Here is a 15,576-nt window from a genome sequence, read left to right as displayed (position 1 = left end):
GTACAACTTTGGAGTTTTGAACATAGTGCAATCTATTGGGGTACATCCATATCCATTACATATTTACATATGTAAAAAATATGCAGAGGATCATTCATTAACTGTGTTTGGTCTAAGCTGGTCCATTTAGATTACTATTAGTTTAGTGCTTTGTCCTAAGGTTCAAATGCACAAGAATACTCATTAGCAACAGAAGTTTGCTTTTTGTTAATTTATTATTAATTTTCCTGGTTTCACACTTTAACTGATATGTCTTCGATAATCCAGTGTGCTAGACAGCATGGCATAGAGGCCCAAGATGAGTAATCTTATCTCTAGATAGAATTTTTGTCTTCAGGTAAGCACCAGTCCTTTCAGACCTAGATTTGCAGATATCACGGTTTTATATTTCTGGTAGACAAAGATGTCACTGCCTGGAAACATACTTTGATTATTCTACTAGCAGCAGCTTGATTCCAGGCTATACTAAGAATCCTGACTTATTCTCTTGCAGAAATTGTCTGTTTATTGTCTGGAAATAATGGAAGAAGCAATACAGCAGGACAGCTTTTAAATCAAAGAACCGATAATAGCTGAGGCAGTTTTCTGTCTTCCATGGCATGAGTAATCTACCTTCATTATCCAAATGTAGATAATTAGAATATTGTATTATGTTTTATTTTATAATATGTATTATTGTATTTTCAAGGCTGGTTTAGAAACACAAAGAGCATATCTAAAGTCTACAATTAAGTTGAGACTTTTCTGTATTTCACTTATATCAGAAAGACCACAGTGAAAATAACTGTGATGTATTTTGTAGGAATACCTCTAAATGCAGAACATGTTACTGCTCCCGTTTTTGTATAGCCACAGGAATCAATTCTCTTTATCCCAGTCTGTTTCTTCACTCATTGTAAAGTGATGTATGGCCAAAGGGGAAGAGTTAAGACTCATAGTTTACAAATCCATACAGTTGTAACCACTCTGCAGCCCACTAGCAACTCTTCAATCTATCCAACTTTTAAAACAGGAGGACTGGCTCACAGCTATTTGAAAGGCAAAGAAGATCAAAGTGATTCAGCCATTTTCATCTACTCATTTTCCTCCACACCCAAGTTCAGTTCTGCACTGTTGGCAGTTTGACCCTGCTAATAATAACGTTGGTAGTTTCTAAGCATCACCACATGCATTACAAAGTAGTACTTAATTAGCAGTTTAGTTTGAATTCCTCTATTTTTCTTGTCAGTGTAGATACAGAAACAAAAAATGGACCAATGTTCATTTTAGCCTCCTTTTTCTCTGGATGTATATTTTATTTGTTCAGTTCAGTCAGTCAGTGCTTATAGCTCTCCACAACTCCCTGAAAGGAGGTTGTGGCGAGGTGGAGATTGGCCTTTTATCCTGCAAAACTGGAGATAGGATGAGAGGGAATGGCCTCAAGATGCACCAAGGAAGATTTAGGTTGGATTTGAGGAAAAATTTCTACTCCAAAAGACTGATCAGGTGCTGGAACAGGCTGCCCAGGGAGGTGATTGAGTCACTGTCCCTGGGGGTGTTCAAGAAACTTTTAGATGTTATACTAAGGGACATAGTTTAGTGGAGAAGCTTTGGTAGTAGGTGGATGGTTGGACTGGATGATCTTGGAAGTCTTTTCCAACTTTGGTGATCCTATGAAAATGCATACTTTTAATTTTAATTTTTCTTAAAACAACTGTGCAAGAATATAGTGACTGTTTTTGTATTGGTTGAAGCAAAGAGAGGGATTGACTTTAGATCACCCAGAAAGTTACAGGTTATTGATGTTTCAGCAGTATGGCCTGATCATGGGTGAGGTCACAGGGATGTCATGGAAGCTTAGCAATCTACAAGTCTTTTCTTCATCCACCTTTCACTCCATTGATTTTGTTCTGCAGCTTTTTTGTTTGGAAATGTATGTAGCAGGCATCGGAAATAGGAATAGTTATTACTTTTAAGGACAATCCTGTTAAGGATGAACATGTTATATGTTTAATTCAGCTTCAATGTATATGTTAAAGTACTTCAATAGAATCCTGGAATTTGAGACAAGTCTGCAAGCCTTAGAGCTACCTGTCACTCTTGACAGGTGTTTCACCCTTCAGTCATAAAAATGTTTAGTGACAGAAAGTCTCTATCATGCCAAGGAGACTATTCTGGGTTAGGGAATAGTTTGGAACCAGAATTGAATGAATAGTAACTGCCTTTACTGTCAGTGATTGTATATCCCTCTCAATCTTTTATGCCATCCAAAGATAATGTGTGGAAAACTATGAACTGTCCTGAAGTAATTGGAAATCTTGGGCATGTCCATAGCACATCTACACATATGTTGAATCTGCAGTTTGTGTCTTTTTTTTTTTTCCTCAAGAAAATGTTAGGCTCACATTGTATGCTTGACACTTGCTATCTTTGTCTTGTTTCCAGGAGATATTAGATGGACATAAGCATGTGCATATATGGATGTATGATCCTGAAATTTCCAGATCCAATCTTAACTGTCATACAGTTGTTCTGAGAGCAGTAAGTTCAGCAAGTCCACAGAACATTAGATTTACAGAGCACATTCAAATCTATTACATAGTGTGTGCCCCCACTTTTCTTTGCAAGATTTGAGGTGGTTAAGTCCTTCCTTTGTGTTGGGTGATCGTAAAGTCTGACTTAAATTGCACTTGTTACAGCTTAAGCTACATACTTTCTCTCAACAGTGGAAATATGTCTCCTCTGTCATTTCTTTTCTTTGGACTAAATAATCAAAATCCATCAGTCTGACTTTTTAATTCATGTCTTCTAAGACCTCTGATTATCCTCGTATCTTTCCATTGATATCTCTCAATTTTTTTTTTTTTTTAAAGTTTAGTCAAAACTGAACTCAGTTACTCCTACTGAGAACCTTATTGATACTGAGTAGAAAGATTATATAGTTCTTAGAGATTATTCTCCTCTTCAAATATCACAGTGTGATCATATTTCATAACAGCATGCTATTGCTGATTTATGCTTTATATCTTACCCATCAAAATCCCCATATCTTTTCATGTAGAGATGCTATCTGGCCAGTCCTTTTCCAAGCCTGTGCACAGCTGTTTCTCCCTCTATAAATCTTTGCATTTTTCATCTTTAAAATTAGTTGTTTTTTTTTTTTCCCCATCTTCTCCCTTGTGCCAAATTGTGTCTTCAAAATCTGTCACTTGCCCTGATGCACCTTTGTATATGGTATGTATGCTATAATATGACATGATATGCTTGTATGCACATTTAATCAACATTCCATCTAGACTGTCATTGGAATTCAGTGATTGTGCTCAACAGTTTTGGACCTCGGTCAAAAGAGGTCCTGAAAAATTTTGCTGACTACCTATTTTCAGTTTAATAAACACTTGAAGTACTTAACAAGCTCAGAACAACTTTTCTGTTATATATGTTTATGAGTGCTGGCTTGGGTGCACATAAGAAACAGTGGTTTTCAGGATGTGCTTTCTGCTGTGTCCCAGTAAGGTAGAAATGCTTCATTGGACTGACAGGGGAAGAAAATTGTCTTACAGTCCAAATTGCTATTGACACACCTAGTAAGAACAGACTTGAAAATGTATTATATGCTTCTGCTAGTATTTTCAGCACAAAGTGTGATAAAGAACAAGTGATAAATTATGCAAATCTATCAGGTTAAACAAATGACTATCTTTAATATTAAGATAATTTCAGGATATAGATTAATAGAATCACAGAATGGCCTGGGTTGGAAAGAACCTCAAAGATCATCTAGTTTCAACACCCCTGCCATGGGCAGAGTAACCTGATAGATTTGCATAATTTATCTCTTGTTCTTTATCACACATTGTGCTGGCAATACTAAAAGAAACATGCATTTATTGATACACAGCAGCAATAATATGAGAAGACTTGAAATTATATACAGAGAGATCATAAAAGCAGTCTGCTTTCAAATTTGTTGCATTCAAATAGGAGAAATAACAAGGATCAAGTATCTCTATTCTTTCCAGAAAAACTATAAACAAAGAGAGCAGCAGAAATAGAATTTTATATTCATTAAAGTACCCTTTGCTATAGATGAGACTTAGTACTTAAATGTGACAGGCAGAGCAGCTCTGAAAGTAATGCCGCCTGTTTTGTTATGTTGGCCATGATATCAGAGGCACATGTCAGTGTACAGCAGTAGAGGTTGAGCCTTCCCACCAATATTCTGTAACATTTTGTTGCCGTGTGACAGATGGCAGCAGAGGGGCAGTTTGACAAACTGGTGTTTGACATGGAAGTGTAGATGAAGCAGAAGGGTAGAATTGAATTTCTCCACGCAGAAACAATTGCATCCACTGATGCTTGCTGAATGTTTCTGGAGACCAAACCATGGATGTGAGAGCAGTGAGGTGGTGGGTGATGCATTTCAACAATGACAGTGACATTGACATTCACCTCCACTGGTGCAGGTTTTCATGAGCACAGCATGCAGACTCTTGCTCAGTGCTGGTCAAAATGCACAGCTAATGGTGGTGACTGTGTTAAAAATAGTGTTTTGTAGCTGAGAATTTGCTCTATCAAATAATGTTGTACATTTTCTTGTGGTTTCCATGGAAATAAATAGTAGACATTATTTTGGAGTGACCTACATGTAGGTAGGTCACTCCAAAATAATGCCATATTTTGATTTTCTTAGATGTGCTTTGGTAATACCAATCAGCATTTGGTCATTTCAGGCTTGTAGAATCTCTCTGTCATGATGTCACATCCCATCACATCAAGTTCACTTCACATTTTATTACCAGCTTGACTGCTGTGCAGGTTTTGCGTTGTCCAGAACTCAGTTGCTTATTATTATTTAAGAAGGTTGTGTATGAGATCCTACTATCTTTATCTTGTATTTTTTGCAATGTTCAGAATTTCTTTGTGTCCTGGCATTTGTTTCAATTTTTAATTTTTCTTCATTAGAACAGAGCTGCCTTTTGTGTGAAGGCTCAAAATAATTTGTTTAGATTAAGAGTTGAAAGGTTTGCTCCAAAATTAAGCTTAGTGACTGAACATGACATCATCTAGTCCTAGCTAAGTAGGAACTAAAAGTGCATTCCTATGTGTGTAGATACACTCATGACTCTTTCATTTGCAGGTTTTCTGATGAGTGTTGTATAAGAACAGTGTCTAACATTTCCTTTTTGCTCTTTGTTGTCAGAACCATTATGACAAGTTGAGACTTCAAGGAAGCACCACTGGAACAGCAAGTTGCCGAAGTGAATTTTCAGAAAACCTTGGCATCCTGGCAGAGAATTGCCATTCTACATGTAGAAAAGATGAAAAGAGAACATATGAAGAAATCCTGACAGAGGATAACAGCAGTTTAGAGAACTCTGAGAAAGGTAGTTGTTAGCAAAAAAAACCCATCAGAAATATCATTATACTGCTCAGAAGTGGATTAAAAACACTTTAATTTTTTTTTTTTGCAGATTTGTTCTCAGAATTAGATGATGAACTCGATGTATTGGACAATTCAAGTAGTTCCAGTTCAAGGCATTTGAAAGAGTCTGCTTCTGGTAAGGAACTTTAAGAATGAGAGGATCCAATGCTTTCTAATAGCAAAATAGTCGCTTATTCTAAAATGCTAGGTTATTTTATGATTCATTGCAAGGTCACCAGCTGTTATAGGTCCTAAGTAAAAGAAAACTAAAACAATTATACCTCTATAGCATGTATTTTCAGTATAATTCATTTTACATCACATTTTCTTTATATAGCTCATACCTGTATTTTCAAATAATGGCTATGAAAAACCTGGAATATTATTGAGAAACTTGGCAATGAATTTGTTTTTAGATTTGAAGCATAAAATAATTGGAGCGGATAAGAAACAAGACAGACGATGTGAAAACTTTTGTCTCAGTAATGATAATTCTATGCATATGAAGAAATGGGGTGCCTAGTTAGTGGATGTAAAAAAAGTCGATAGAGGCAAGATTTAGCTAGTAAGTTCATTGAATGCTATTGTAGGAATGCTTAATGTTTAGATTTGAATTAAGAAGGAGTTATGTGACAAAACACGGCATTCATTCTGCCTTTAATTTATTTAGGATAAAAAGTTAGGAGTCACTTATGTCAAGTGTTAAGTAGTAGATTTTGGATTATACTCAAAATATGAAAAAAAACAAAAAGTGACATCAGTAGTCACTGTTGGCTGCCTGCTAAAATATGACCTAATTATTAAATCTATGAGCTAATTATTAAATGAGGTAGGATTCTGATTATGTTAGTGGAAATTAAAGAACATTTTATATTAGAAAAAAAGTGATATTAGAACTAAAAATAATCAAAGAATTCCATTAATACCATGAAGTTCTGACAGGAAATCTGTGGATCCGTTAAAATGTCCTTTTAAGTGTGAAGGGATTAACAAATTTAATTGGTACAAGGTTCCAGGCTTCAAAACCATAAAATAACTTAATCTGTTTGTAGTGCCATTTACTAGCTGGATCTCCTTCAGATTTTGACCCAGGTACTTCAAAAATGTGACTGCTATGAATCCAACTGTCTAGCTATTATTGCAGGGCACATGAGTGAATTCTACTTAAAATCAATTAACATCATTTTATTTTGAACCAGATAGCTTAACATTCTATAGACTGCATGGCTATGCATGGCTACTTAGCCCAGAGTTAATTACCAAATTTTTCTTGGTGAATTTTTTTGTTGCTCTACTGTGCTGAGAGTGTAACAGCATAACGTTACCAGATAGAGAGAGGCATAGTGTGGCACTGAGAGAGGGTTGCACAGAAGGAATCTGGAGGAGCAGCAGCCTACAGCTGAATTGTTCTGGTTTTGTGTTTATTTGGAAGAATAACACATTGTGTGATACCTACTGAATTCTTTGTGGGCTACCTCATAATTGTACGGAGATACTGGAAACTTCTATGTAGTTTATAACTTGCCACACCCCAAGTGTTAGCGATAATGATTTCCTTGTTCATTTTTCTTTGTTAAGATCTGAACACTAAAAGATTCTCAGATGCTTGTTGTATTTTCTTGCCAGATTTCCACTGATTTAATGAAAGATTTTGAATGAAAAGATTTAACCAGCTCCATTTATTCCTATTAACTCAAGTCAGCATTTCTAGAAGTTGTTGCATGTTTTCTTCCAAGCATATACAATTTAACTGGTGTATAGATAGTTCAGGATTGCTTTTTCAAAAAAAAGAATAGTTATGCAGTCGTACTATCTTAGATCATCTGTAGTTCTGTTTAATCTAATGAATTTAGCAGTACGGATCAATTGCAATACATGCTGGCAAATTTTTCTTCTTTTCCTGGAAAGAGAAAAGATAACATTAACAAAGTTATTATAGATTCCAGTACAGCTTGGGTTATACTCCACTGATTGCTAGTAGTTGGCTAACAATGTATTATTTATCAGACATAGTTTTGTCTGTCGTATCAACATTACAGGGGAGAATGTGACCAATTTTATCTAACTAACTCAGAAAGCGCTAACAGGAAAATATGAGTTTAAATTACAGGTGTATTGATTGTGATCATAATCAATAAATATTGAAATATATCCCTCTAGTTCAGAAGTAGGTACTATTTTAAAAAGGATGTGCTATGCTGTTTTGTTCAGCGGTACAGAAGCTGATATGCAGATGGTTTGCTTTTTTTATAGTCCAAAAATTGTAACTGTTTTTTAATAACTTAATACCTCTGCTTTTTAATTATGTTTTTAGAAAAAGACTTTTTTTCTTAGTTTGAAAAACATAGTTCCACAAGATCACTTTCTTTAGCAATTCCTAAAATTGCAGTCTGTATAGAATCTGAATAACATATTCATGCTCCTTGACATGCTTAATGACAGGAGCAGATTACGCACATTTCAGGTGTATAGAGGCAGTAGTGGAAGAGGTATTTCTTCCCTCTCCCTGAAATCCTTATAATTTGAAAAGATAAAGGAACAGAGGATACAGACATTGAGTCAAAAAGCAATAAAAAGTGATGATAGCAGCTTATTGTTTGTGTAATTTTTTCTTATTTTAAAATTAACAAGTTTCCCAACTGCATCTTAACTTAGTCATAATTCTTTTTCATTATTTGCTTTTATTTACGGTGTAACTGTACTTATTTCTACTGGTAAAAGCAAACTGCAAGAAAATATGTGATATATTTTAATGAATAGTAGTTCACTAAAGCTAGAATGTCAGTTGAGTTAGAGAGAATTTAAGTGTTTATTTCTGGGAAGACCTTTTGGAATTTTTTTTTTTTTCCTTGAATCATGTTCAGTTGCACTGCAGAGAGGACAATGTACTATTGTAAATAATGCTTCTGAAAGGCACAGGAAGACTAGTTGTCTGCAAAATATGCTATTAAAAAATCCTACTTCCTAAGTTTGTATATATGCCTGTCGTCTGACCTTCCTCACAATAAAAAGATAAGCATACAACAGATCAATTTCAGAATTGCTCAGTTCCTAGCTTTTCAAGAGGCTCAGAAGACTTAATGCACAGTCCTGTCATTGTTCTGCATCTAGCTCAAGAGTGTTTCTGTTACCTCTTACTGTTTGTGTGTCTAGCATTCAGAGGAATACTTGCTCTTAACTGGCTTGTGACCAGTAATCAAAGAAGTTGAGATTCACGACTCCTTTTTCCTGACAAAGTTTCTGAAATTGAATAGTATTCAGAATTCTTATGCAAGAGACCACAGATCTGACAGAATATTCTAGTGGAATAGCTTTCTAAGACTCTCCTTTGGATTTCTTTGAGTGTTCTGAAAAACTATTTATACAGTACTAGAAATTGAGTCTTGTGCAGATAATGCTCAAAGCAGTCAAAAGAATGCAGTTCAGTGATTGGAGACTTCCAAGACCAGGATACTGTCAATATTAGAATTCTACATGTACATAGCAAATGATGGGGCACTGAAGTAGTCATCCTTTAGATCTGACTTTGTTTTTGGGAGCAACAGCAAACTTGTTAGGAAATAAATACCTATTCAGTGATGTCTGGACTGTAGTTTCATTTATAATCTGCACTTAAAAGGCAGCTACCTTGTGTCTTGTAAGTTCTCTGATCACAGAGCTTTTTTTATTTATCAGAACGGTTATACTTTGTGGTGGATTTCATGATTTGAGAAGTTACTGCTACTTTAATTAAGACTGTTCATTCAGGAAAATGGTCTGTAAATATGAAATCTTGATTTAATTTTCCTATCAATGATTGCAATTGAAAGTATTTTCAGAGGGTTTTTTTTTTCTTCACAGCAAAGTGAAAGCCAAAGCAAAAGTTTCTATCTTTCCAAGTTTTTTCAACTCATATCATGTTGTAAGCTCTTTTCTTGAAATTATACGATAAGATGCCTGCAAAAGAAAATACTGAACAATTTGGAACATGTCTTGATTTTTTGCTCTGATGTCAGTGAATGCTGTGAAGTTACTTTTATTATATAATCTATTAAACACTGAAGTACCACTCAGAAAAATTCTTGGTGACTCATCTGATTTTTTTTAAATGTCCTTAAGGGATCTTCATAGAGCTATTCAGAACAGGAAGGCTTATGTTAATCAAAATCTTTGGTTCTCGTGTGTCTTCTGCATCCTAGCAACGATGGGCACAAAACAGGAAAGACGCAGAAGGTCTATGTTTCATTTTCCAGGAGATAATCAACTGAGAAATTCCCTCTTGTTAAGCATTTGAACAAAACATAAGTTGCCTTACTCTTCTCATCCATAACAAAGGAGTAACCATGCTAAAAAGAAATATGATCCAGTTAATACGCTAGGCTGAACATCAGAATTTACTATGTGCTCCATGACTTATGCTAGTTAACTTTCGTACACATCTTTTCTTTCTTTCTGTCTGGCTTAGTCTGATTAGTATAACTCACACAAAAGACTAAGGATTATAACCAAAGTCAATAGTGTTTGATGGGTGCATATATACACACATGAATATGTGTTGTAATGGCTTTTAGATGTCTCAGTCTCCTTGTCCTTAATTAATGAAGAAATTATTCCAATGGGTTTTTATAGTGTCTAATATGAAGAGACTTCTCTCCCTGCTCTCCCGTTGTAGCTGCTCAATGGGGTTCTAGCATAAGTGGTATTAAGGGAGCTGAAGAGTGTTGACTGGTATTTAGTGATGTTCTGCAGCATGATTTCTAGTTTTTTTTGGTAAATTTTAATATGTATTTTCTTAACTTCAGCATATGAATCAGAAAATACTACATCTCTGCCATGTACAGTGAATGGTGAGACAGTCTCTTTGGTGTGAAATACCATGTGCTCGTAAATATAAGCTGGCAGATTTGCAAGTCAAATGTTTTGAGTCAAGTAACTGATCAAGAAAATTTAGATATAAGCTTTTTACTGGTAGAGACCATTTATTTGAAACAAAGAGTATAGTATTTCAGATCCCATTTAGTATATGAATGCTGGAAAAAGGGAGTTGTTTTAAAAATTTCGGGAAAAAGCTGTGTTCAAACTTAGCATTCCAGCCACGTGCTTTCCGTTACAGTTTTTCTCCTATATATATTTCCTAAATATATTATATTCTTTGTTATAGCAAAATTCCTTTTGAGTGTAATTCAAAATGCTTATCTCAAGCAATGTTATTCAGGTGCAGTAGGAGATTTTAGTTTTGTATTTGTATTATGGTTTCTGCATCCAACACAGGTAAATTATGTATTCCATGAATAGGAACTGTCGTACCTTTTTCTTTTGAAAGTCCTTGCTTGCTTTCTAGATAGTAGATGCTGCATTTTCCTATCTATTGTGTTGAAGTTAATTGAAATATCATTACATCTAGAAGGAACTACATTGTTTGCTATTGTGTATAGCAAGTACTCTCACAAAACCTACTTTTGGTCTAACTGCTACAGAGTTTCAATAGCTGTTTTGCAAACATGAGCAAGGAATAAAATAATGTTTCTTCTTTTCTTTCTTTCTTTCAATCTATCTGTGTGTCTTGTTTTAAGCAGACAAGTTTGACTTAAATAAAAGGTAAATAATTTAGGGATGGGTTCAAGTGAATTCTGTGTGACAGAAGCCAGCCTTCTGCAAGATTTTTTTTTTTCATTCAAGGGAGAGCATCTTAGATAAGTAGGAAAAATAGAGAAACTATATTTCAGTTCACAGCTGAAAATGTGGTTGAAAACAAGAAGATTTAAGATTCTTAGAAATATTTGCTCTCTGAAAGCTACTATTATCCTAGAACTAATGACTGTAGTAGTAATACCAACAGTAAGTAAAATAGTATAAGAAGTTTGTTATCTTTTTTCTTTTAAGCTACTATTTGAATGACTAGGTGGCACTATTCTTGTTTTATAGGAATGCTTGTGATATTACTAGTGTGGAAGAACATCTTATGTAGTCAAGAAGGTGTGGATTTGTATTGAAAATTATTGATTGTATGGGAAAAATAAATTTCCTCATTTTCTAATTAGTCCTTTGGCCAGATGAAATATCTTTTGATTTAAGCATATATTTATTCCTCCTCTTTCAAAGTGATATACCGTGTAGGATAGAGTGGTCTCATGTCAAAATTAGTGTCAAATAAATGCTTTTGTGGCAATGTTTTAAGTCTCAAGCTTAAGATGGTAGCTTAAGACAAATGCTTGCTTTAAGACAATACTTTCCAAGTGCATAAATAATCAATTTCACCAAATATTACTCACCTTTTTCACATTTTTAGGCAGTATGCAATACATGACATATATGTGCAGGTTCAGTTTTATTGCTAATTGGATATTTGACCAATACCTCATCATACTCTTGTCTTAAAATCAGTATAATTATTAAAGCAGTAAGTTTACATAGTTAACTAATAGACTGGTGGCAATAAAACTCTGGTAAAACAAGCTTTAGACAACCCATCCAAGGTCCTCCTAAAAAGTGGGTAAATATTTTATCTTCTTACACAGACTAGAGATGCTGTTGCGACTATAGTGATAGCAGTAACTGAGTTAAGTACTTAATGCTAACCCAGATGCATCTGTGGTCCTGCAGTCTGCATGTGTTCTTCTTTGTTTCGGTGAAAATCTGTGAATTCTGCAGGGTTGGAAGTAAAAAGCAAGCACATTTTTGACATTTAGCAAATGTAAATTTAGTTTGTCTACTTCTGATTTTTAAAAGTTATTTTCAAACAATATCTGAAAAATAGAAAGAATTAACTTAGACATCTATAATTATTTTTTAATGCTGAGACAATATTTATGCATTCATTTCAGGTACAAATGCAAGCCTTGGTACTTCTGAAAGACAACCTCAGATTAGGTATGTACTATTTATAATTTTAATATAGATTATATAAATTGTCATTGTTATGATCAGTTTGTCAGTTCACAACAGAAAAGCACAATTATCTCCATTAAACAATTCCTTATTCATTGTTACAACTTCATTTTGTATCAGCCTACGATAATTAAAGTGCTTTAAGACCCTGAAGATGTTTGCACACAGAAACTTTACGTGAATAATTTCAGGACTGGCATTAAACTGATGAAGTTCTATAAGTGGACATTGCTACACCATCATTAAAATGATAAAAGTTGATTAGAATATTCTGGTTTTGAATTTTTTCGCAGCTGTTTTTTCCATGCAAAATTGTATTTACATGTTTGATATTGTTAAATAATATCACATCCCTTTGATTTCACGTAGACCTTCTATACAAACTTAACTTTTTGGAATTCTATAGTCCTGCTCATTGCTTCCAAAACATAAATGAAACCAAACAAAATATTGTATGGCCACTCCCATTTTCCCTGCAAAGATCTTTCCTTTCCTGATGTAATTAATTCAGAAATGCCTCAAATGCATTCTTTACCAATCATTATTTTTTTCTGATGTCTTTTTCCTAATCCATAGATTCTGTTCTTTATAGCTTAATTACTGTTTTTCTTTCACATGCGAAAAAAACTCCTGATTGTTTTCTTTTTAACTTTAACTTCCTTATGATAACTGCATTGATCCCTTTCTCCTGTTTCCAGAGGCCCAGTTATACTTAAAAAAATATTACTAAAACATCTCTTACTAAGCTATTTAATAACCTCTTCCAAATCAGGGTCTGTTTTCTTGTTCTGCTATTTACCACTGGCACTAACTTAATCTTCTTAAAACAGTGTTTTTCTGACTCTGTTCTCCTATCTTTTGAAGCTATTCTTAAGGATCTTTCCAAGGATTGTACATGGCTTTATCACCTAATCTGCTGTCTTTTTAATTCTGCCTCTTTTCTTTGCATGTAATTATTCGTACCTGCAAAATCATGCTACAAATAATGAAATTAGCTTTATATCACAGCTCATCTCTGTGAGCTCATCTCTGTAAGATGTTTTTTTTTGATCGTGAAGCTTACAGTTGAGTTCTGTACAACTACAAGGAAATTTGTTTGTGTTTCTAGTTCTACCCATCCTGACCAATAATACCTTGAGATCTGAGCCTCTGCTTTAACCTGCATGTCTCTCAGACTTCTTGCCTTCAAGAATATATTTATATAAGAATATACAAGAATAATATATATAAGAATATATATTAATATATTTATCTATTTGTTCTGCCTTTACATCTCTAAGATATAATCTTTCCTACTGAGTAGTTTGCTTAAATTGATGCTTGAGTTCATAGGATTGTCATGCAATCAATATCACTGTTGCAATGCATACATTCTAGTCACTCAATTGCCCATTAAGAACACGTTCACAAGGAACGTTTCTATAGCTTTACCTCCAACCCTATCATCATCTGTGCACCCTTTTTCTAACTGTGCTTTTCCTATCACTTCAAAAACGGCCCTTTATTTTTCCTTTCAAAGATGTTCTTGCTAAGAACATAACCATCCAGTTTGTTACTTATCACTCACTAGCTTTCCAGCTTTTGTCCTGTTACAATCAGTAATGGTAACCTTCTAGTGGTTGAGTGCTGAAGCAACCACCTTTATTTTTTCTCCATTTCTGCCCCTTTTTAAACATTAGCAACTCTATCTCTTTATCTTTCTTCATAGCTTCTTTAAACTTTTATTGTTGTATATTCTATAGGAAAATAAATATGTCTAATAGGAAAATAATATGTGTATTTTCTATCTTTTATATTCTTTATAAGTCAAGCTACTTTGGACAAGTAGTGTAAGCTTTATATGAGTTCTGAATGAACAGTCAAAAACTAGTCAAATGGGGTACACTTTGTTTAGAGGAAACATGAGAAAGATCTAGTGAATACTAGTATTTCCTCTACAGCCTCTAATGCCCAGCATAACTACAACAGTTTGTTCTGAGTTCTTCTTTGTTTTGTGTTGGTTTTTTGTTTGTTTGTTCGTTTTTTTGTTCCTCTTTTTTCTATTTTAATAATAGAGCCTGTGTTGAGGGCCTGGGATCAAGACTGCGACCAGGTAATTTTACACTTACAACAAAATAAAATTGTAACTGAAATTAAACTTAATAATTCCCAAGTTTTTAAAATTTGTTTTTCTATTGCCTATATAATATCTACTCTTTTATTCCTTCAAATTCACTTCCACTTGATCTCATCCTGAAAGTGCCTCTACTCCCAAAACTGTCTTTACTCATGCGCAAGGCATGCACTAAGATTAGAGACAAGGTGACTGTCCTGTAGTCTTCCATTCTTAGCTCTTTGCAATAAGAAAAATTATGATATTATCTAATATGAGGGTTTTAAAAGGATAGAAAAGCAGAGACATTCCAGATGAAAATATATTGTCTGAAAAATTGTTATGGAATTAAAAAAAGTAAATTTCAATACTACATTGGTGTGACTTCATTTTAATGTTTGTTAACCTAGCTCTGCTTCTTCTAAATGCAACTGGAATTTTTTCTATGAAAGGAATATTTATTAGAACCCTTGTAAATTATCATGTATTTATCCATCAACATTGATGAAACAAATTTTGCAATTATGATACTTTTCTTTCATAATGAGAAGCTTCAGATATTGTAAGTTGGTAAGCTCTGACTTTGTAGTACTTGGTATTCTCTGAATTAAATAATAGTTGAAATAAAATTATTTTGAGTAGCTGGAATATTGATCTTTATAAAAACAGTACTGCATGCGCATGCTAACTTCTATTTCAGAGCTTTTTGATGTAGAAGTTGCATTAGGAATTTCATTGCAGAGTACAAATCAAAATTTGTCCTCTACTTTTAGCATTTTTCTGTACTATTTACTGATGAGTGCTGTTATAATAACAACATGCACTTCAAACCAACTATCCAACCGTAATCCATCAGAGCTATAATGATCTAGAGACAAACACATTAGCCTTTGCTAATGATTTTAGTTCTGTGGGTAATTTAAGCAGTTTAGGTATCTTTGGTCAGTAATGTTTTCTTCTTGAGTAAAACAACACAATTTACATAAGATCTAACCTGTTGCCTTTGGTTCTGGATCTAGATATATTTTAAATAAAATCTACTTTCTTGTTAAATGAAAGTTCAAATAAATATACTGTTTTATTGGAATTCTCCAATGTACTTTAAGTTTTGTTATTGTTATGCTCTTAAAAGTGTTGATTATGTTGTGATCAGCCTATTCACAGGCAAATTTTTTAATTGCCCAAATAATGCTGTTCTTTAATTAAAAATAAC

The 15,576-nt window shown here is 34.0% G+C and overlaps 1 protein-coding gene across 16 annotated transcripts in view; it reads left to right on the top strand.

The window, feature by feature from the left end:
- Positions 1-15,576, top strand: part of NEK10 (NIMA related kinase 10) — a 94,143-nt gene that overhangs the window by 55,855 nt on the left and 22,712 nt on the right. For all 16 annotated transcript variants that reach the window (XR_014883944.1, XR_014883943.1, XR_014883948.1 and 13 more), the window contains 4 exons: positions 5,183-5,366; positions 5,454-5,540; positions 12,208-12,253; positions 14,326-14,363. Coding sequence is in view for 10 of the 16 variants with exons in the window: in XM_085226379.1 (XP_085082505.1) it covers positions 5,183-5,366; positions 5,454-5,540; positions 12,208-12,253; positions 14,326-14,363 (355 nt within the window). In the remaining 6 variants the exon portion in view is untranslated. The remainder of the gene's footprint in view (positions 1-5,182; positions 5,367-5,453; positions 5,541-12,207; positions 12,254-14,325; positions 14,364-15,576) is intronic.

This window comes from Meleagris gallopavo, chromosome 6 (genome assembly GCF_905368555.1).
Source record: "Meleagris gallopavo chromosome 6, MGAL_WU_HG_1.1, whole genome shotgun sequence".
In the NCBI taxonomy this organism is placed as follows: Eukaryota; Metazoa; Chordata; class Aves; order Galliformes; family Phasianidae; genus Meleagris; species Meleagris gallopavo.
Note: the sequence above shows the minus strand (reverse complement) of the source record. Positions and strands in the feature narration are given on the sequence as shown.